Below are 24,492 nucleotides of genomic sequence, written 5' to 3'. Positions count from 1 at the left end.
CTCTAGAAACTCTAATCATTCATCATTTTTGACAAAATTAATAAATTTGCCTTCCAAGCATAGGTGCCAGTTGAAAATCCCAAACAGAATGCTGCATGGTATTTGTAATAAGTAATGTGGATCGTCACAGAATTTTACGGGTTGTATAGTTTATGTAATTCATGTATTTAGTTGATACATTGAAAACCACTCAATTGGCCTCAAATAAGTGAGCGATATACTCCTTTGGAAGAAAAACAAAGAGGGGAAAGTTATCTATGTTATGATATCTAATCTACATCTGGCTTTCACTTTATATACAAATATTTTTTCCAAGGTAATCAGGCGTTCTGCCCCAAATTCTATTTGTCAACAAAATTTCAACTGTCAAGAATTACAAGCAAAACAACAGATGATTTTTAAATAGCACTTCAAGGCTTAAAAATTCAAACGAAATATATAGGTTTAATTAGTTCCCCTGGCAACAATGATTAATCTGAGGATCAGAAAAATTAAAGGACTTCCTTTTGGTCACAGTATAAGAAAGTAGAATTCAAACCCTGACTCTAAATCCAAAACTCTTGCCAATGCACTATTCTCTTCCGCTTAAACCCCTGAGAAATCTGATTCTGATTCATAATTATGACTGAATGATCTTTGTCATTTTAATGCATCCCTGTGCCTTAGTTTCCTCATCTGTTCAACAGATATAGCACCATTAACAACAACTTTCATTGATTCCTATAATAAAAGAATTTAAGCAAAATGTGAGAAAAGTATAAATGCATATATAAAAAGAAGGTAAGAAATGCCATTATTCTTTCTTAAAAATTTATTATTTTATTTTAATAATTTTTCACATGTTTTCTGAAGTTATATGATGTATGTTGTCTCCCTCTTTTCTTTCCTCCCCCCTCCAAGAGCTGACAGGCAATTCAATCTGGGTTAAACATGTGTTATCATGCAAAACATACTTCCATATTATTCATTTTTGTAAGTGAATAATCTTATAAAACCAAAACTGCAAATCATATGCTCAAATAAATAAGTGATAAATCATATGTTTTCAGCTGCAAGAAATGCCATTACTCTTATACATATTCTCAGGTAAGACTACCATTCTCAAAAATTTTCAGCCCTCTGACACTTGTCAGCACTACCATAAAAAATAAGGGAGGAAATACAAAGCAACAATATATTGGATATTTTTCATTCATTTTCAAAATGAACTATTTCATGTTAAATTTGAGTTAATTCTTATTAGAGTTATGGCATTTTGAGCTAAGGATTGGTTGAGTTAGAAAGACAACAAGGAGCAACATGAGTTGCTAGAAGAAGAAACTAAAAAAAGGCAATAATGGAGGAAAATGTGTGACAAGGGAAAGAGGAGCCAAAATGACAAAAGATAGTTTTATGCTAATTATGTTCCTCATATCTCTTAGTTTCTTCTGCTAAGATTTTCCATCAAAATTCTTCAAGAATTCAGTTAATCTCTTAGAGGCTAATGCCATATTGGCATCATCATTGGGCATGTGCCCAGTTAAATAGGTTTCTTACCAATATTGTAGTTCTCCTGATCACCTGGGTTCCAGGAGAGCTAGAGGACACCACCTAAAGGATAGCAGTTGACCTAAGTGTTAAAGAATCAAACATGTCCATAATGCTGCCTATCAGCAAAGTCTGAAATGTGTGATTGCATGATGACACTGTCCCTTCAGATGAGTATAACTTAATTCTTCTTTCCTTGTTGTATATGAGTTTTGTATGCCTTTCCTAAGAGGGAGTGCTTACTTGTCACAACAGATCTGGTTTAAGGATTTGTGTGTGTGTGTGTGTGTGTGTGTGAATATATATATTTCAACTGTAGTATTTCTCTATATATCTATTCTGCCTTGGAATCAATATGCAATATTGATTCCAAGATGGAAGATAAGGATTGTTAAAAAAAAATTTCACACACATGAGTTGACACTTAATTTCATGGCTGATTTATGTAGTTGTGAAGGTCCATGACCCTTTTGGTCATAAATCAAATTGTTTGAGACATGGTGATACCCTTTCAAGAATCTGAAAATCTGCAAGTATCAGAGCCTAAATATTAAAGTCAGTAAGGTATTTACTTCATAATTGTTAAAAATACTACTATACATAATCATTAGAAACCCAGATCTCTTGTCTATTCTCCCTTTTCAGCTCTCAGAGACAGTATAGATATTGAGGTTTGCCAGATTTGAGGATGGGAGCATGTAGGAATGGGCTGAATTCAATTAAACCTCTTCTCTTTTTCTTTGGCCTGTATAATGTTGAATAGCAGGTTTGAATGAATTCTTCCCCTTCCAACTGGCTATCTTGGTATCATGTAGACATAGTGTTAGACAGTATTTTTTTTCTTGAACTCTGCATAAATTGACCTTTTCCTTGAAATAAACATATTAGCTGACATGCAAGTTGTTCTGCCCAAACACGAATTTCAAAATATAACCAATGCCAGCCAATGACCAAGACACTGTACTTTTCTTCCTGTGTTAATATGAGGTTTGAAATAAATATGCACTCTGTGGTCTGCCAAAGCAGATGCTTAACTTCCAACATTCCGCAGTGAAATGGCGGACAGAGCCCTTACCTTTGGGAATGGTAATCTGACAGCTGAGGTCGCAGTCCTGCTGCAGCTGATAAAAAGCCACTTCCTGCAGTCGGGCACGCTCCAGCTCGGAGAGGCTTTGGACGGGAACTGACTTCAGTCGAACGCTGCGCCCTGACATGCTGTTCCAAGTAAAATCGCCCTGGAGATCAAGCAGAAAAATATGAAGTGTTACATGGTTCACCTACTTTAACAAACATATTCGTCTCTTTTTTATCAGGAAGAAAAACATGACAAGAGTTTTTTTTTTTTTTAAGTTTATTTTCACTTGGAGTCACTTTAGTCATGTCAAATTCATCTCAACTTTATTTCCCGATAGTTTTCATCTCAAAGAATTTAAATTCACTCTTTCCCCAATGAATTTACTCTTTTCCCAATGTGACAACTATCTATCTATCTATATTTATATATACATATATTTTCTGTGTATAAGCACACATGTAAATCTATGTATTTTTATATTTTAAAAAACTTTAATAACTTTCCAATTAAGTTTTTTGAAGTTGTATGATTGATATTGACTCCCTCCCTCCTCTCAGAGCTGACAAGCAATTCAATTTGGGTTAAACATGTGTGATAATTGTATGTTAATCAAAGAAGTCAAACATACATATGACTCCTGATTGCACTGGAAAAGCTATATAATACTCACTAATATATTATGAATCTACTAAAATTTATGAAGGAAAATTGCCAGCAAATGTATGTAACTGACCATCTGTCCCTTCAGAATTCAAATCTGTACATGGTGATATGAAGGATATAATTTGGTATATATAATGGGAGGCAGTAAGGTAGTAGAGTTAGAGACAAGAGCTCTGGACCTGGCATCAGGAAAGATTTGAGTTCAAATCCAACCTCAGATACTAATTTTAGTCATTCTTTGTATCAATGTCCTCATCTGTAAAACAGAAATAATAGTAGTATCTACTTCACAAGACTGTTCTGGAGATAAGAAATAACAGATAAAGCCCTTTACGTACCTTAAAACTCTAAATAAATGTTAGCTATTATTAATGATGTAAAAGTCACCTTGACTGCATATCTTATAGAGCTAGATAACCAAAACAATGCTCTCAGTTTACAAGTGAAAACATACTAAAATGTTTCATGTCTCATGCTCCAAAGTGATTTGGTCTTGTCATAGGGCATTGTATTTACAGACTGCTACAAATGTTAAGAACAAGTCATTGGGGCTAAAGAACAAAAAGTCTTGGTTCTAGGCCACTTTGCTACTGTTGTACTAAATCTTTGCTACTATTTCACTAAATGAAGCTTTTTGTACTCTCCCTAGTGCTTTGCATGGTGCCAGGCACACAGTAGGTGCTTGATAAATATTTATCAACTGATTATTCTCTATTAGTTAGACACAATCATTGGAAAAACTACTTTAGAAGGCTATTATATTGACAAGTAATGAGGCAAAGTACAAATATGCTTTCTGGAACTTCTTGAAGTCAAATCTATTTGAATTCTTGGATTTTTTTTTTTTTCCGGCCCAGAGCTTGACCTTAAAGAAGTGATGTACTATTTTTTTTTAAACCCTTACCTTCCGCCTTGGAGCCAATTGGCTCCAAGGCAGAAGAGTGGTAAGGGTCAAGTGACTTGCCCAGGGTCACACAGCTGGGAAGTGGCTGAGGTCAGGTTTGAACCTAGGACCTCCGGTCTCTAGGCCTGGCTCTCAATCCACTGAGCAACCCAGCTGCCCTCGATGTACTATTTTTTAACATGAAATAACTTGCAAAAAGGTTATGTGAAAGCAACTGAGTGTCTGGAGACAAATTTACTGAATTTCAGCCACAGACTAAACTTTTATTAAGTACCTATTATGTGCCAGGCACTGTATTAGGGACTGGGGATAAAAAGAAAGGTAAAAGATATTCTCTGCTCTCAAGAAGCTCATAACCTAGTGGGGGAAATAACATGCAAACAAGTATATCTAAATGAACTATATACAGGAGAAATTGAAAACAATTAGCTAAGGGGGAAAAAACCCCTAACATTAAGAAGGCTTGTTGAAGTCTTCTTATAGAAAGTAGGATTTGAAGGAAACCAGGAATGCCAGGAACAAGATGAGAAAGGAGAGTATTTCAAGCAAGATAGTGACAATACCCGTGTGTTTGATGCAAGTTGTTTTGGGAATATGGGATGATTTCTCATTAGAGCACTTAAAGGGTTAATGACTTAGGTAATAGTAACTTTCTGCACACTTCTGTCCATTATCAATCAATTTTAACTTAATATTTGTACACATGTATTTGATACCACAGTAGTCCCTGCAGTAGTAGTCAAAGCAAATATTTTTATGGGCACCTGAAAATAGCTATGTTCTCACCCACATAGCATCTCTAAGTATAGAATCACAGACATTACAACTAAATAGGAATTTAGAGAGCATCCAGTCCAACTCCCTTCATTTTACAGATGAGGAAGTTGAAGTTCAAAGAAGTATTGCCTAAGGTCACATAATTAGTGAGTAATTTAGGCCAGATGCAAATCCAAGTCTTCTCACTGCCAGTTGAGGGTTCTTTCCAACACACCATGCTGCCACTCACTTTCAACCCAAAGAAGGAAATCTGCAACAGCAGGAACTGATCCTTACTTTCCTTAACATGGCTTTCCCTACTGAAGAGGAAACCCTGTACACTGTGGATTACCATTCAACTGGCTAGCCTTTCCCTGAACTTTGGAGAGTTCACCCAGCAATGGTGAATGAAATGGCTCTGGGAATAGGCATTGTTGGGGAGATCTGCAAGCAAAGAGGAAATAGAGCTCTTAATTAATGGAAATTCCAGGGGTGCTATAGAATCTTAAAGTAGTCTTTATTTTTGCAACCTGTGAGAGGAAAGGCAAGAAATCTGACTTTGAATGAAATTAAGATGACATTTGGATAAATGGCAAAATTGTATCTACAATTGTCTTACATTAACTACCAAAAAAGGGAGCAAAAATGTAGCTCCTCCTTCCCTTTTGTTTGCTCTGTATTCTCACACGCTCTGCTACCTTATTGAGAATATTAAAACCATCTGCAATAAACTCCTTCTTCATCTCAAAACCTTTGACATCATCTTCTAATCTCTCCTCCTTTATTCCAGTATCTGATAATGAAGTGACTCTTCTCTGTGTCAAAGTCAAGTCAAAATCAAGTCTTCAACAAGTATCCATGATCCTTTCCCCTTCCATCTTTTCTAGCAAATTGCCCCTTCAATATTTCTCTCTCTTGCTTATATTTTCAACCTCTTCCTTTCTCCTTGTTCCCTAATACATAATACCTATGGATGAGAATCTCCATTTATACATATGCATATAAACAGAAACTCAGATGTATATAGGTATACATATATCTATGTAAATATATAAACACATATACACACACAAATATATATTTATTTTCCTGTTAGAATTAATGTGAGCTCCTTGTAATTAGGAACTATTTCATTTCTTTTGTATTTGTATCCCTAAAGCCAAACAGAGTACCTGGAAAAAAGTATATGCTTAATAAATGTCTGCTTACTGATTGATTAAAATTAATCACAAATTTAGAATCAAGGTTCCTTCCAGCAGATCGAAATGTGGTGAAAAGATATTCTAGTTCCATTAGCTTCTGACACCCATAGGCTGAAAAGGAAACTTGCAATTATTAACAAGTTTAGCCACCCTAGAAGCTCACCCACATCTCAAGTCAGCTCTAAGATCATGCAACAGATAAGGTCATAATAAATGGTTTTGTCTGACTCATTCCCTATTGAATTAAGTAGAGCCATGTAACAGGCCAATTCTGTTCAGTCTCTTCTATATAATCATTTAAAACTTGCAGTTAAATAGCATTTTATGGTTACAAAGCCCTATAGATGCATTATCTCATTTTCTCTTGATAACAATACTATGAGTAAGTAGGGTATTATTATCCTCTTTTTACAGATGAGGTAAAAAAAAGGTTAATTGACTTATAATAGATCATAGGATCAGTAGGTGGTAATACCATTACTCAACTCCAAGTCTTAACTCTAAGTCCAAGGTTCTTTCTCCCTTTCCTCTCTACCTCACAGAATCTTTCAAGAATTATTATTTGACAAGACTCCCTATAAGCTAACGTGAGAATTCATTTTCATATAATTGGAAAATGATCAACACAATAGAATGCAAGAATTATTAAAAATCATGGCCAGGGCAGCAAGATGGCACAGTGGATAGAGAGCCAGGCCTGGGGAAAGAAGGTTATGGGTTCAAATCTGCCCTCAGATACTAGCAGTGTGATCCTGGGCAAGTCATTTAATCCCAATGGCCTCACCCTTGTTCTCTCTTCTGCCTTAGATCTCATACTTGGACAGGAGGGTTAAAAAAAATCATGGCTGATGCCACAAAGGATTGATGGATATGGATAACTACTTGTGTCTCAGGTATTCAAGAAATCATAGGTCGTTTGCTTAAGGTAACGTTTCACAGATTCAATAGAACTCTATAGTCCGATTCCATCTCTTCTTTCCCTCTCCTTCCCTTTCCCCCATCTATGATTTCATTGGCACTGGAAATTACCAGTGAGGAAAACTTTACCAACCAATCAGTAACTCCTCTGCAACTTATAGACTTAGCTGCCTAAGATACTAACAGGTTAAGTGACTACAAAGCCAATATACATATGAACAGAACCCAGGTTTTTCTGATCCTGAGGCCATGTAGGCATCCATCAAACCACATTCCCTATTGCAGACAAATTTATTTTTCTTCGAAGCCTGAAAAAAGCACTACACACTAGCCTGCACCCAAACAAATCAACTTTTCTTTAGAAACACAGTTTAATTCAATTCACTACTTGGGAAGCCCATTATTCAATAATGTACTAACCGAGTAGAGAATTAAATTAAGAAGGGCAGGCTACCTAAAGGCAGACCCAGTGTGGCTTTGTCTAAACCAAACTAAAAGTTTCTAATGCCATGGTCTCTTTTAACTTCTTATGTAGCTATGTAACCTGGTCTTACCACTCACCATATCAAGCTTCTAAACTATTTTTTCTCAGTGTCTTATATCAGCCCTAATTAACATAAAATTTAAAGACAAGATCCCTGATAACCAAGTCCTAGAATGTAGCCAGGCTAATAGCAAATAAATGATGCTCACCCCTGAACAACTATGTGAAAAATGCAGCCTCTCGAGGCAGCTGTTTTACTCTGCATTAATGAGGAGTAATTGCAAGCAGGGAAAACAAGAAGAAATACTTTAGGGATTCACAGAAGCCCAACCTCAAGCAACATACCATAACTGTGGGAAGGCTGGGAAACAGCTGCTGCAAAAGAGACCAGCCAAATCTGTAGCTATAAGGAAGGGAACTGATCTGTTTGGAGCAAAAGGCTTTATGTCATCATACCATTTGTGAAACATTATCAAAAACAACGTCTGGACTGCGAGGGACTTGGCTTCTGGTCCTACTTTCTTCCCTGGGCTGGCTGACTTTACCTCTAGGATCTGGTTCTCTCATCTGTAAAGTGAAGGGGATGAACTAGATGCCCTTTCAAGTGCCTTCCAGCTCTGAAATTCTGTGGTCCTGTGAACACTAAAGGGATCTCCAGAGGGTTGCTATTATCAATAATCAAGATGATAGAGGGCATTTGTGCTCAATATGAAAAGGATTCTTGGTCCCCAGGTGACTTTCTTAGCCATGCCTTACATATATATATATATGATTAACAATTTCCTGTCAATGAACAACTTTGGAAAGGGAGAACAACAAATATAAAACATCTGGTTTTAAAGTTGATTCAGTCTATTTACCCCTGTGGAAGTTAGTGTGGTATGGATATCTGGGCACTTTTAGTACCTGTTATTTCCATGGCCTATTCTAGAGAATTTGCCAGAGTGCTATTTGAAGAACAGTTATGAAATATTAAGATGCCTTTACTACCGAGGCTTTATTTATATACTCAGCATCTTATTCAACTATGAATAAATTCAGGAGATCCTGCTGACATTTTAATTCTTAGAAAATAATTATTAAAAATTGCATTAATTTTTAAATAATATATATATAATATAATATATAAATATATATAATATATATACAATACATAAAATGTTAAAAAAGTTTTAAATAATATTTCCATCACATTATATATTTCAAAGTTAGATCATCTATATCTACATTTTTTTCTAGCTAAAATTTCCTTGTGAGGAAGCATTTAGTTGTGCAGTGACTGGAAAACATACTGGTTTTGAGAGAATGCCTTTTACCACAAGGAGAACATATTTGCTTAGTATCCTTCTACCAATCCTAAACTAACTTTGCAGAGCAGAGAAATCGATGAGAATAATTGATCTTTTACTGAAATTACTTATTTTATTATATTTTTTTTCTCTACTGGTAGTTTCTACTAAAGTCCAATAGTGATTTTACCCTTCTTTTTCCAATGGATTTCTTTCCCCAAATCAGCTGATGAAGAAAACATAGATAAAAATCATTAACAATCCACTCACTCATATATTTGTTGGGGAAAATGAATATGACTGAACAGAGTTTTTTCCCTTGTCCATCTAACCAGTATTCAACAGTAAACATTTATTATTAGAAATGTATTTATTCATCATCAATTACTATAATTAATCATTAATTATTATTCATGTAGAGTTATTATTCAATTAAAATTTATTTTTTAATTAATTATTGTTTATGAAGAAAAAGAGATGAAGTTTGGGGAGGTAAAACAAAAGCACAAATGGAAATTTCTTTGAAAATGTTCCATTTTTATGAGACACGAAAATTTATGCCTAATATTTGCATTGCTCTGTGGAGACAGAAGGTAAAACTTACTGAAATCAAACATTCTGAGTTGATGCATGGAGTCCTAGACTTGGATTCAGGAAGATTTATGCTTGAATCCTGCTGTAAACTTTTTCTAATTTGAAACCCTGGGTAATTTACACCCCCTCTATTTAATTGCCCTTCCTGGGTCTCAGTTTCCTTACCTCCATTTATATATTACTTTCTTCTAATTCCTCTGTAATTTGATTTAAAGAGCAACTAAAAGAAATACTTATCTCCACAAGTTCAAATCTAGCCTCAGACATTTACTAGCTATGTGATGCTGGACAAATCACATAACTGTATTTGCCTGAGTTCTCCTATATATAAAATAAAATGGATTAGGAAATGCCAAAACATTCCAATATCTTTGCCATGAAAACTCCAGATGGGGTCACAAAGAGTGGGGTCTGACTGAAATGACTGAATGATAAATTCCTGTAATACCTTCCTTCCTTCCTTCTGCCTTAGTTACTTTGGCTTCCTTCAAGATTCAGTTCCATTTCTACCTCTCACAGGTACAATTTGAAAGAGATGAATGGTTCTTAACCCTGAGTCTATGAATTTCTTTCTTAAATATTTTAATACTAACAAACCAATGTAATTAGTTTCCTTTATATTTAGTCATTTTAATTTATTCATTTAAAAATCTGATTCTGAGGAGTACATAAGTTTCACTAGATTATCAAAGCTATCCATCATACAAGAGAGATTTAAGAATCTCTGGACAAAATGGTCTTTGAGTTTCTTTCCAATTCTTAGAGTCCTTTCTTGATTTTAATATTGATAGCACATTGATAAAGCCCTTTGGGAGATCAAAAGCACTTTTATCATCATACCCTATTAGGTAGGGTAATAGACCATAGGATTCTAATTTTACAGATTTACAGAGGTCAAGAGAATTGCCCCAGGTCACATTACTATCAAGTGTATATGCCAGGATCCAAATCCAGATTTGCAGATTAAATTGGACATATGATCACACCTACTCCTCAAACTGAGTTGTTGTGGATAACTGAGTAGAGAGGCTATAGAAAAGTGCTTGAAATCTGAAGATTTGTTCAGTGAATATCTTGGATATGATATGGAACTGATTATTAAAGAAAAGAGTTAATACTTATAAAATGGAAGGGGTAAAAATTCAGTCTAATAACTTTTTTATGTCCTTACCTTATTTCTTAGAAAAAGTACTAGGTTTCAGTTCCAAGGTTAAAAAGTGGTAAGAGCTAGGTTATTGGGATTAAGTGACTTACCCAGGATCACACAATTAGGAAGTATCTGAGACCCGATTTGAACCCAGGAACTCTGGCCTCTAGGACTGACTCTCTACCCATTGAGTCACCTAGTTTTCCCATCTAATATATTTTTTAAGACTATTTACAAAACGATTAAATTTTGGACTTTAAAGAGTTGGGAATTTCAGCCTCTCTTATGCTACTAATTGTGATCTTAATGATTTCATGGCTTTCAGTTTTTTCTAAAAGAGAATTTTAAATGGCTGTCTTTTTCTGTGATTTTTGATATATCATATTGGCTGATAGCACTGAATGGTTGTAGAATCAACAAAAATGGAATCACATATAGATTACCTCAAGTAATATTACAAAATACTGTATTAGATTATTTCTGATATCTATAACTATGCAGAAAATCTCTTCCTAAAAATAGTCAGTTTACTCAGGCTCTTCACTTTATAAAATGGACCTTGACCAATTTACCCATCACTAAAGTCTTCAGTTTCATGGGGCATCACTAGTCATGACCATCTGCCCTGCCACCTAAAGGTTATATCAGTGTACCCTAAGAACCTTTGGACCTTCCCATTTTCCCTGCAACTGAACTCTTCCATATCTACTGTCATTCCTTCCATCTCCACTAGCACCCTGCACATTAGAATGTGAAATCTGAGATGAGGAACTACCTCATTTCTCTATTTGTATCCCCCAATCTTAGCACATGCTTGGCATACAGTAAGAATTTAATAAATACTTTTATGTTCATTCATCCAAATGTATTTTTTCCAAGGCTTGTTGAATAAGGACCTGTAATATAACAAAAAGTAGGATATCATGACCTAAATTACTCCTAAGCATTATATATACACATATGTATGATTATAAATGTATTTACTTCTTGTAATTCAAATTTTTATATCTTCTTAGGCTCAAAATTCCTTTGTTAGATTTAGAATTTTTGGCTGAGACACAGAAGTTTAGATCAATCCAAGTATTATATTACATTAGAATTTGAAATTAACTTCTAGATAATATAATCTCATTTTACAGAAAGGTAAACAATGGGCTTGATTAGTATCAGTACTGAGATTAGAACTCAGGACTCCTAAAAATTCTATATAGTTTAAAATATAAACCCTCTTCTTAACTTGTTTGAATTTATAGAGTTGATTTGTTTTCTTTTTAAAGGGATTTATTACTTCATATATCTCTGTGAAACTTAGAGATTACAGTTCTTACATTTGGGTCAGTGAACTGATTATAGGCACACACACACATACAGACACATGTACATATATAATTGTTTTTTAGTATGATTGGTTTTCTTTGTAATTCTGTGTATTTTATTTTATGAATTTAAAACCATTCTTTGCCAGACTATTTTAAAGGCATCTATAGCATCAAAAAAAATGATTAAGAACCCCTGAAAGAGATTGATAGATGGGAAACCAATGACAGTGTTACACACCTATGATTAAAAAATCAGTAGCTTGGTTTTTCAAAGCAGAGACGGGTGCAAAGAGAACCAAGAATAGTTTTTCCATAAAGTAGAGCCATTTCAGAAGGGAAGATGATGCTATTTCTAAAAACGGTTAGTTCCTAAACTTTCTTTTTTTTTCCCAAGGATAATGACGAATTTGTTTGTTTTTCTAGAAGGTTAGAATATAATAGAACACACACTGAGAGATTCTGAAATCACTTACAATGGAAGCAAACTGGGTAGTTTTATAGGGTCGGACTCAGGGCCACCTGTGGCTAGCAAAACTCCTGAGTGTGAGCAAAACTCTTTTTTTTTTTTTTCTTAAACCCTTACCTTCTGTCTTAGAATCAATACTGTGTATTGGTTCCTAGACAGAAGGGTAATAAAGGCTAGGTAATGGGGGGTTAATGACTTGTCCAGGGTCACACAGCTAGGAAGTATCTAAGGCCAGATTTGAACCCAGGAAGTCAATAAACAGTCTACAGGGATCTCTTTCTACCTGAGTTTGACACCACGCAAAGGAAGCTTTTTCTGTAAACTCTTCATGTTTTGAATTATTCTAGGAAGGTCACATTATTTCAAAAGACAATTATATGATAAACAGAATTGACTTTTAAAAGTTGAGTTTATATTCTGTAGGTCATCATTTTTCTGTACCCACTCCCTGACTCAATGCTTCCTGAATCACAATGCTGCTACACCTCTTTGAATGGCAGCTTCCTAAATCAGAGTACCAGCGATTTTTCTAACACTGTACAAGGATAATATTGGGAACAATTCTTTAGTCAGTTTCAACTTTTTTTCAATACCTGCCAGCACACTTTCACATGGCTTTTAAAAGGGTTGAATACTTGTAAATTTCAATAATTATTTTCACAGAAATCTTTTAGGTCCTCTTGAAAGTTAAATAATATTTTAATTCTTACAATAAAAACAATATTAATTCAAATTAACAGGGTAACAGTTATCTGAATTAGTGAAGAAATTAAATTATAGAAAAGAGTTTCACATCCTTTATCAGCATTTTCACAGGTGTGATGCTACTAAAATATCCTGGAAACACCTGGGGGAAAGAGGTTTCACTTGAATGCAAACCAAGTGGAACCAGTACAGCCAAGTGTTACAACAGACTAGCTAGGAAATACTCTTACAGAGATTTAAAGAAAAAAGAAAGAAAACCAGGCTTATCCCTGGCAACATATATGTTCAACAGACTAAAAGAGGAAAACCTATGTGACTTAGGAGATAGACTGAGTAATACATGCAAGTGTTTCAGTTTTTGATGCAATTCATATATTCATATCTACAAATAATAAATGGAGAACTTTGTCATCAATGGAAAATCTTTTTGGTTTGGAATAGCAATATATAGATGTGAGGTGGTTATAACAGTAGCACTAGTAGTCAGGGGTATAACTGGTTTTTTCCCCCTGTGTAATTTATTTTATGCATTATAGAAGGAATCCATCTTAATTAGAATGCCAAAAGGGTTCATGGCAGGCAAAAAATTTGAGACTCTACAACAGACCGAAAGGGTGGGGAACTACAGACAGACCTTGCTGGAGCCAGCTAAATAATTGTCTTGGGAAAGCCAACTGTTAAATTTTCTCTATAAGTATGTACCTTAAAAATCAGTAAATGCTACAAATCAGGGTTTGAGTAATTGTTTTGTTTATTATCTAGACTGAAGAAAACATCAATAATGCAAATTAAATTCTAAAATATATCACATATAACACCTCTCTTCCCTGAGCCAATTGTTTAATACTTATCAGCCCATCCTTACCTAGCACAGTGTCTTGGCACATACGTTTTTAATAAATAATATAAATATGTAAATTTTAGAAATTGCTCCACTAAGATGATAGTGCAAAATGTAATTAGGACTGTGCTCATTTAAAACTTTTGCCAGTTCAGATAAGGATTTTAAAATTTTTATTATTGCCCTCTCTATGAGATTTAGGAGGATCTGCTACTACAAGGTGTGTTCCTAACAGTAATTATGAAAAATGAGTGAATTGCCTATGTCTTTCTTAAGTTTATTATAGATATGCCCATACACATACCCACACCATCCTACCTCACCACTCTCTGATCAGTCGAGTTCTCATCTTGTTTGTGGTGCACTATAAGAACAATATAGATGTTAATTTTGTGATGATTTGGTCAAGTGGCAAGGAATTACTATTTGACTTAGAGGATCCACTACTTAGTCATAAACCTTGAATAAGTCAAAGATAGAATGAAAAGTCCCATATAGACCAAAGTACTTATTTTAGAAATATTTATAATACAAAGAACTTATGAGAAAGAAAGTGACCTTTACTTAGGATATGGCTCAACAAATTGTCATATGTGAATAGTGATGTGCCATAAGAAATGATGAATGTAAAGAATTCAGAGAAACATGGGAAAACTTATATGAACTGATAATGAAATTAGAAATGAAGGTAATATCAAAGTTAATAAAAATAACAAAAATAAAGAAATCGTTCAAAAAGTCACCCTGTAAGATATGGAAAGATTTCCAGTAGTAAGTTTAAAATAAATATTATTTTCATTGCAAAACCAGTAATAAATGTAGATCAACTAGCGAATACAGGAACACGGAAGAATGTATATAATATATATGCATATGTGTGTATATATATAAATACATACATATACATATATAAACATATAATTTATATGACACCCTGCTATGTTGAAATTGCAGTTAACACTTTTATCAAGTTTCTGATCTACAAACTTCACCAGCATCTAGGAAGAAAAAAAACTTCATTTTTTGCAGCATTTTCAAACATAAAATGCCTACTTGGCTTTTATGAGAGCAACCTTTTCAAGTACACAGAGTTCATACTTAATTTTTGTCAAAGTTGTGAATTCTCCAGAAGCCAATGAAGAAAGACAAAAAGTATGATAACCTATGTTACAGTGACTTAGCACCCAGAGTAGTTAAAACCTCTTAAAACAAAAGATGGCACACTTCCAGATTCACTACTTCCAAAAATGCCAATAAAGTGATAAAAAGAGGATGTGAAATTATTTCCATAATCAGACTATCAGGAACAGCTTATAGTGTATTTCTGGCTATTACTAATATCCTTAAATTTGGGTCACAGGCTAACAAAATTCTTTGTTTTTCTGACTTTCCTTAAAATGGATTTTTAAAAATGGCTTTTAAAAGCATTATCACATAATTATAATCCAATATTTTACCTTTATGTATATTTTAGTTACCAAAAAATATTTTTAAAAGGAGACTGAAATTGGAGAAAACAATTATGTCACAATTAGGGTGAATAATTAGTCCCCTGAAGTGTTCACAAGTATTCTAATTTATATAAAAGTTATTATTATGTCAAATATGATAATTGGTTCCAGCCCAATGGAAATATTCAGTGCAACTTTGAATAATCTGACCACTTCAGGAGATTCATTCTTTTGGCTAATTGGGATCTAGGAACTTTGTTTCATTATTGATAAATATAAATGAAGCTAAATGCAAAATCATTTTGGGCATAAGAAAATCTTGACATTGACATTTATAATAATTGACAGTTCTTTCAAAGTCATGTTTTACATTACTATGGACGAGTTTAAAAAGTATGGATTGGAGAGGAGAATACTCTGAAGGTAGGAAAAAGAACTTTAGTTGTTTCCAACTCTTCATGATCTAGTTTTGGAATTTTCTTGCCAAATATACTGGAGTGGCCACTTCCTTCTCCAGATCATTTGATAAATGAGGAACAGAGGCAAATAGAATTAAATGACTTGCCCAAGGTCACAAAGATAAGTGTCTGAGATTGAATTTCAATTCATGAAGATGAATCTTCCTGATTCCAAGCCCAGAAGTACTCTATCCACTGAGCCAACTAACTGTCCTAAACAAGTTATTGGGCTACTGCAATTGGAAAATAATATCTAATGCCACACTTAGTTGATATTTAGCCATTAGGTATCTTCAGCCTTCAATGCCACAGCAAAGAACCTGAAAGTAAGGGCCATTGTGGTCATTGGGGTAATGATGGAATTTCAGAAATCCCTATAGATTTGACCTCTGGAAATTCCCATCCAAACTAGAACAGGTTAAGGGAAAGGTGCTAATAAGAGACTATGTTCTTGCTATCTGAGGATCAGCCTGTTTAAGGCCATGACAAAGAAAATGGCCATCAAGTGGAGGAACTTTTTTACCTATAGCAACTCCTAAAAGACTGGTCTACAAAGTCAATGAGTAAGTACTCAAGGATTTTTGAAAGTGAATGCAGAGATGAAATCAAAAACATTTTAAATTAAATGCTGAAGGATATAAGACTTAGTGGAACATCTCATATACAAAGAACAGATGTTTATCAGTATTTGTTAAGTGTATAATAAAAGGAAAGGGGAGAGAAAAGCAAATGATTTGTAATGTTTACCTTTGACCAATAGAATATAAACTCCTTGAGAGCAAGTATTGTTTTCATGTGTGTTGCTAAAACCTGCCTTCCCTATGTCTTTTTCCTCCTTGTCTCCCTCAATGAAATATAAACAATTTTCCTCTGGGTACAGGAAAAGTCTGTTTACCTTTTTATTTTTTAAACATAGGATACATGTAGCAGGGCAAATATGAGTGGGTGAACAAACTAAATCATCATCCTACTCCATCACTGTTAAATAGAAAAAGAGAATTATAAATGAAACTCTGAAGCTCTAAGTACTTCTTTGAAAAGTGTGTGTGTGTGTATGTGTGTGTGTGTATACATATATATTTATACACATATATGCAATTTAACTTGAAAGTACCAATACTAGTCTTCTTGCTTTTGTCCCCTCTGTGAAGTCCTTCTGCTATCTTTTCTTTCTTAATTTTTTTGACTCTCTTTTCTATTTAAAACAAATCATTATCACAACCCTTTTATAACCGTCATCTCCCCTGTAAGCCTTCTCCTCTAACAAATAAAGATAATCAAGTGAAATAGATTGATACATTATCTATATCTGAAAATCTGAGATTCCTTCCACATCTCTAGTACATAACCTCTTTGCCAGCAAGTCCAAAGCATACTTCATCATCAGTCTGAGAGGGTTGTGACTGTGATCTGTTCATTTCCTTCTATATCAGTTCATTCAAGTCTTCTCAGGTTTATCTGAATCCATTTCTCCCATCTTTTTCTTTCTTTTTTAAAGAAAATGAACCCTTACCTACCATTGTAGAACCAATACTATATAGTTGTAGTATAGGGGTTGGCAATGGGGGTTAAGTGATTTGCCCAGGGTTATTTAGGTAGGAAGTGTCTAATTTGAACATAAGACCTCTCATCTCTGACTTGGCTCTCAATCCAGTGAGCCACCTAGCTGCTCTCTCTCTCTCTCTGTCTCTCTCTCTCTCTGTCTCTCTCTCTCTGTCTCTGTCTGTCTGTCTGTCTGTCTGTCTGTCTGTCTCTCTCTGTCTGTCTGTCTGTCTGTTTGTCTGTCTGTCTGTCTGTCTCTCTCTCTCTCTCCTCTTTTCAATTCTAAGACAAATGAATAACAAAAGGTAGGCAATTGGAGTTACGAGTCTTGCCCACTGATAGGAAGTCACATTTGAACCCGGGTCCTTCCAACTCTATCCACCTACCCCCTCCCATCATATTTATATCTCTGATTTGTTCAGTTATTCTCTTATCAGTGGATAGCTAGAATATTTTCGTTGTTGTTATTCTTTGCTATAACAAAAGTGCTATGTAGGTATAAGTAGGTATGTATGTATATATGCACACACATATATAAAACATGCGGTGCCTTCTCTTTGCCTGTGATCCCTTTATATTCTAAACCATTTGGAAGCCTTGTTGTTTTTAGTTGTTCAGTTGTGTCTATCTCTTTTTGAGTCCATGGACCATGGCTGGCCATTCCCTTCTGTCCTCTACTACCTACTGATCTGTCCAAGATCATGTTCCTTACTTCTATGAAACTATTTCATCTCTTCTATTCCCTTCTTTTAACTTCAATTTTTATTAGCATCAGAATCTTTTCCAAAGAGTACTATGTTTCCATTATGTAGCCAAAGTATTTAAGTTTCAGCTTTAGTATTTGTCCTTCCAGTGAATGGTCAGAGCTAATTTCTTTATGTAATGACTGATTTGATCTCCTTCCTGTTCAAAGAACTCTCAAAAGTCTTCTCTATCACCACAATTCAAAAATTTTGATTTTGCATGCTCAGCTTTCCTTATACTTCAGCTCTCACAGTCACATTATTAGTGGGAAAAAACCATAGCTTTGACTATTTGGATATCTGCTATATCTCAATTGTTTTTTTTTCTGAATCGAAACTAATGAAACCTAAATTAACAGGTTTACTAAAAAGGGGAAAGAACAAATTGATCACCTTTAGATACTAAGAGGTGTATATAAATACAGACCAGTTATTTATTCATGTATAAACTAAAATAGAGTGAATAGAACAAAAAGTCAATAGATCTTAGAGGACCCTAGAAGGATGATGATGATGATGATGATGATGATAATAATAATAATACATGATATTCATATACTATTTTAAAGTTTGTAAAAACGTTTACACACAATAATGTATTTGAGCCTCATAACAACCCTAAGTATTACATACTTGTATAATAGTTGTTAAATATTTATTATGCATCTACTATGTTCTAGGTGCTGTGCTAAATATTGGCATACAAAGGCTACATCTATTTATCTGTATTCAAACACTATATCTACTGTACCACCTAACTGCCTAAGAAAAGAATATTTTGAAAAGCATTTTCCCCTATCATATTTCAGCAAGTTTTAATATTTAAACAAATTATAAATACCTTTAAACAAATTATAAATAAATATTAATATTTAAATAAATTATAAATAGTCGTTTTAATTGTGTCTCCTATTGAACTTTATTATTTCCTTTCTGTCTAGACTAATTTTATCAGATTAAATGTGAAATAAAAAATTGAGCTTGATATTACTTTTCTGTGAAATTATCATACCTGTAGCACCATGTTCTACTCTTAATGCACATTTTTTTAAACCCTTACCTTTCATTTTAGAATCAATACTGGGTATTGGTTTCAAGGCAGAAGAGTGGTAAGGGCTAGACAATGGGGGTTAAGTGACTTGCTCAAGGGTCCCACAGTTAGGAAGTGTCTGAGGCCAGATTTGAACCCAGGACCTCCCATCTGTGGCTCTGGCTCTCAATCCACTGAGTCACCCAGCTGGCTCTCAATCCACTGAGTCACCCAGCTGCCCCTCATGAGTGCCACATTTTAAGACAGATATCATTAGTAAATAATAGGACCAAGAAAGGGCTGGAAACCATAAGAGGTAGAAGAAAGTGCATGTGGTATTTTTCATGGAGAAAAAAAAATTAGGGAATGAATAGTACCTGTCTTCAAATATGTGGAAGACTTTTGTGAAATGCAAATTATTTACTCTGTATGATTCCAGAGGGCAGAACTAAGACTAATGATTGGAAATTCCTGGAAGATTCTTTCTCATTGTAAGGAAGAGCTTCCTCACAAATAGAGCTATTAAAAAATGGAATGGTCTATGTTATAAGGCAGTGAGTTCTCCATTACTAGAAATGTACATTCAGTTTTTATTTGGCAAATTTACTGAGTGCATATTGGCAGAACCTTTATAGGGCCTTCTGTTGGGGATATTCCAGAGGAATGACCAGTATGGGATGGGATTTTGACTTTTCCCTTCCAACTCCAAACTTTTATTTTAATTCTTTTGTGTCATAAAGGATTGCAGGATATAGTGCTAAAGTCTATCTAGTCCAAAACATTTATTTTATTTTATTTAAATATGTGGGGAAACAAAAGTCTTCCTAACACTGTGGTCATAAATGAAAACTGAAAGGGATACATTATATTAGCCATCATGTATGACCCTCTCATTTTACTTATAAAGAAATTGAGGTAGAGGTTAATTGACATATCCAAGGTCACACAGCTACTTAGTGTCTGAAGTAAACCTTCAGTTCAAGTCTTATTGGCTCCAAGTTCACCTCATCTATTTTACTCCCTAACTGACTTCTTTAAAAAAATATATGCATACATATATAACATATGTATAGACATATATATTTTAATTTTTTACATTCATTTAAAAATTTGAGTTCCAAATCTCTCCTTCCCTTCAATTGTTCCCTTACCCACTGAGAAGGAAAGCAATATGATACCCAGATACAAGTGAAGTTATGCAAAACATATTTCCATCTAATTGACTTCTATGAGGTCCATAATGAACTTTTAACATACTTGTTAGATGCCTTGGCTGATACCTTATATTAAATTTTGCTCCATGGATTTTTCTCTTGTGTCAGGTAATATTTATAAATTGTTTACATGGTTTCAAATAGTTAAATAATTGGGGAAAGCTAGATACTCTATCAAATGGACAAAAACCATTTATATGACTGAATTATTTTTTCTTTTATGTGGATGTCTGACATTGAGTATACACATTCTACTAAAAAGAATGTTGTCATTAATTTCTTGGTAACCATAGCTGCAAACCTATAATGTTTGGTTTTCTCTTATAAACTACCTTCTGCATTGCATCAAAATGGCTTACCTGACAAGGGTGATCTTTTAGATCCTTATTAGAAGCACAAAGTTCAACTCTTTGGGTCTCCTACCAAAATGTCAGAAAAGTCCCTTTTTTCTTTTATTAACCATTGAAGAAACAAATCTCAAATGACCAGGGGTCCCCACATTTTCATAGACAATTCTTCCAAGTTGTAGCTATGAACAATGAAAAGTATGGGGGCACCACAGCTACAGTTGGAGTCAGAAGACCTGGATTCAAATCTCAGCTCTATTTACTGTGTCTATATTCCTATGCATGCCAATTGGCTTTTCAGAGTCCCTTATCTATTTGGAAAAATGGTATATCAAATGGGATAACGTATATAAAGTGCTTTGTAAACCCAAAGTATTCTGTAAATGTAAACTATTACTATTATTGAATTTAAATTCTGGCAAATTTTAACAGATTAGAAATGTTTAACAAGCTAGAAAAAACAAGGGCATAATGATGGAATCCACATCTGTTATCTATATATCTTTCAATTAATGAACATATTTATTTATAAAGCATGTACTATGTTCTGGGAAGAGTGCTAAAGATTAAGGGTAGAGAGACAAAAGTCAGAGGTCTTGCTTTTAAAGAGCGTATATTCCTTAGGATACACACATGCATACATATGTATATATAGGCACATACAAATAGTCATAAAAGAAATCAAGTATAATTTTTTTGAGTGAAGTCACTAACCAGGAGATCAGGTCATAATGCCAAAGGTAGTATTTAAGCTGAATCTTGGAGGTTATTGGGGATTCTTAGAAGTAGAAATGAGATAAAATCAGCCTGTTTGAAGAGGTTCCTCTTTGGGTCTCATTCAAAGTGATGGTTTTTTTAGTTATAGCAACTCTGGAAAAGCATCTGCTAAGTAAAATGGGAATTGGAATTTGTTATCATGGAAGGAATTATTCATAATGATGAAATTATCCATCTTAATAAAGTATGCATTAATAAGCTAAGTAATTGTTGAATAATTTTTTTTGGTTCAAATGGGATAACATGAAAATCCTAATAAGGTAAATATAATGTAGTTCATTACTGATTTTTCATATTTTGAAAATTAATAGAAGTTCCTACTCAAAAGATGATTCAATCTATTCACAGCTTAAAGTCATGGATTCAGAGTTATTGAATAATAGAGCCAGAATAGATCATTTTATATGCTGATTTTTTTAAAAGTTTTTTTTTTAAACCCTTGTACTTCGGTGTATTGTCTCATAGGTGGAAGATTGGTAAGGGTGGGCAATGGGGGTCAAGTGACTTGCCCAGGGTCACACAGCTGGGAAGTGGCTGAGGTCGGGTTTGAACCTAGGACCTCCTGTCTCTAGGCCTGACTCTCACTCCACTGAGCTACCCAGCTGCCCCTATATGCTGATTTTTTAAAAGAAATATTTTTTATAAGAAAAACTATGGAATAATACTGGACAATCACAGAGCGGGGTGGACTATTTCCTTTTGCTTTGATCTGTTATATTGATCTTACTCAAAAGAATTCTTAGTGTGGCACTTGGGAGTCCCACAAGAACTCAGCACTACAGTACAATTTAAACTGTCAATTCTATTAGAATAACCTGGCTAGGTTAAAGATAATATATCCTATTCCTTTTCTATACAACCATTCTTGCCTTCCTGGGTGTAACTGCCAGAAATAGTAGAGAAAATAAGTGATTTAGGAAAATTTGCTTTGAGAGGTTAGAGAGAAAAACAAGTACTGGAGTCTATAATAGCATCCATGTATAAAATTCCAATACTTCTAATGATCAACAATGAGGTTTTGGTAAAGGTTTTCCTTCCAAGACATGGCTACAGAAAATCAACAAAACTAGATACTACCAAACTCAGTGCTGAGCTATATCGAGAGATCAAAGGAATTGCCCTTAAACTATGAAAAAGTGTTTAATATCCATTCTTCTCTTTTGGTACAAGTAAGCTTTCAAAGAAATATCAGTCCACATTAAGAAGAACTGAGACTCGTTCTATGAAAAAAACAAATAAAATAGTTCAAGTATTGGTTATTTTGATTTAAAAAAAGGAAGAAGAGAATGAAATTATCAGTATCCAAAATTTAAAAGGTGATTTCACCTCTAACGAAGAGGAAATTAAGGCAATTATTAGGAGTTATTCCACCCAATTATATGAAAATAAATCTGACAACCTAGGTGAAATGGATAGATATTTACAAAATATAAATTGCCCAGATTAAGAAAAAAGGAAATAGAATATTTAAATAATTCCATCTCGGGAAAAGAAATTGAACAAGGCATCAATGAACTCCCCAAGAAAAATCCCCAGGGCCAGATGGATTCATAAATGAATTATATCAAACATTTAAACAACAACTAATCCCAATACTATACAAACTATTTTGCAAAATAAGCAAAGAAGGAGTTCTACCAAATTCTTTTCTTGACAAAAATATACTGATACCTAAGTCAGGAAGACCAAAAACTGACTAAGAAGACCTCAGAGAAAAATCTCAAAGAAAGTAAGTTCCCTTTGTTTCTAAGTACCAAAAGATTAAATAGAAATTCTCTGGCTGGCTTCTAAATCATCTCTTAATCTTAAACCATACATTTTTTTTAGAATGACAGAAGGGAAAAATGGTCTATAAAATTCATGATCTTGTAGAAAATAGAAACATTTGCTAGAGTTACATGCTTCTTAATGACAGAAACCAACAGCTGATGTTTTTACCTTCCCTGTTATAACTGATTTCTGGTGAGTGAAATTAAAATCACAGGTCAGAGTTATTCATAGTCCTGGAAATCATCTTACAGTCCCTCATTTTACAAATGGGGAAACTGATGTCCAAGGAGGCTAAGGAGTAACAGGTAATTCAAAGAAGAGAATAGACTAGAAACTAGACCTTTTGACCATTTATATTACTAATCAATAAAAAAGGAAACACAGTTCATCTAATAGTAAATAATCCAGAAATTTAAAGCTTGACTCTTCTATAAAAGGGAGCACAACATCTTGTAATTTTGTAATGCCTGGTTTATTTCCAACAGTCTTAATTACTACTCTTTGACCTAGAGCTATAGCAACTCATAGTATCCATGAAGTCAAGTAAGATAAACATGTTCATAACCTGGACTGGAAAACAACATTTATCAAAATCTTTAGCAACAATCAAGCCAATTATGCACACCCCTGCTTCGTCTGCTACAGTTTGCTCATTTCCAGCCTGCTACCACACTGACATAAAAACAATCTAAAAATAAAAGCTGCTTAGATATCCTGACCTGACCGAGGCATACATGATAATTAAGCAATCACAATTGCAAACATTTGTTTTTTTCCTTACTCTTCATCTCAAAGAGTTTAATCAATACCACAAGTTACCTGTCCATCCCAGGCACCCCTTCAGAATCTTTTACAAAAACAAAGGTGACATACATCACACATGCTGCTTACCCATGAACTAAATTCAGCTGCACCTCTGTTATTCTCTCTATTTGGATCACGTTATTCTTGAAGTAGAAACTTGAGGCTGATTTTAAATTTTTTTTTTTTTTGGTGAAAAATGCAGTTGTCCTAAAACTGTATATCAAGTGTCTGAGAAAAAGCCCAGCTGGAGCTGCTATGGCTCCCACGATACCTTCTGTTGCCAGAGACCTCCACTACCATGAATCTTGGGACCAAAGTGGGGAAAAAAGGTGGAATCTTTTCACTTGACCACCGAGAGGCTCTTGTCACTTCAGAAAGGTGGCTAGCTGTGTCAGTGAGTGAGGGAGTGTGTGTGTGTGTGTGTGTGTGTGTGTGTGTGTGTGTGTGTGTGAGAGAGAGAGAGAGA

General features: G+C 34.3%; 1 protein-coding gene across 3 annotated transcripts in view; it reads right to left on the bottom strand.

The window, feature by feature from the left end:
• The window catches only part of ARHGAP6 (Rho GTPase activating protein 6), a 675,366-nt gene that overhangs the window by 124,230 nt on the left and 526,644 nt on the right, over nucleotides 1–24,492 (bottom strand). For 2 of the 3 annotated variants that reach the window (XM_044670378.1, XM_044670379.1), the window contains exon 2: nucleotides 2,603–2,762. In XM_044670378.1, the coding sequence (XP_044526313.1) occupies nucleotides 2,603–2,762 (160 nt within the window). Of the gene's footprint in view, nucleotides 1–2,602; nucleotides 2,763–24,113; nucleotides 24,424–24,492 lie in introns of those variants that run through there. The other variant, XM_044670380.1, reaches the window with a different exon arrangement.

Source organism: Gracilinanus agilis, chromosome 3 (assembly GCF_016433145.1).
Source record: "Gracilinanus agilis isolate LMUSP501 chromosome 3, AgileGrace, whole genome shotgun sequence".
NCBI classification, from domain to species: Eukaryota; Metazoa; Chordata; class Mammalia; order Didelphimorphia; family Didelphidae; genus Gracilinanus; species Gracilinanus agilis.
This window is presented reverse-complemented; position numbering and strand designations above follow the sequence as displayed.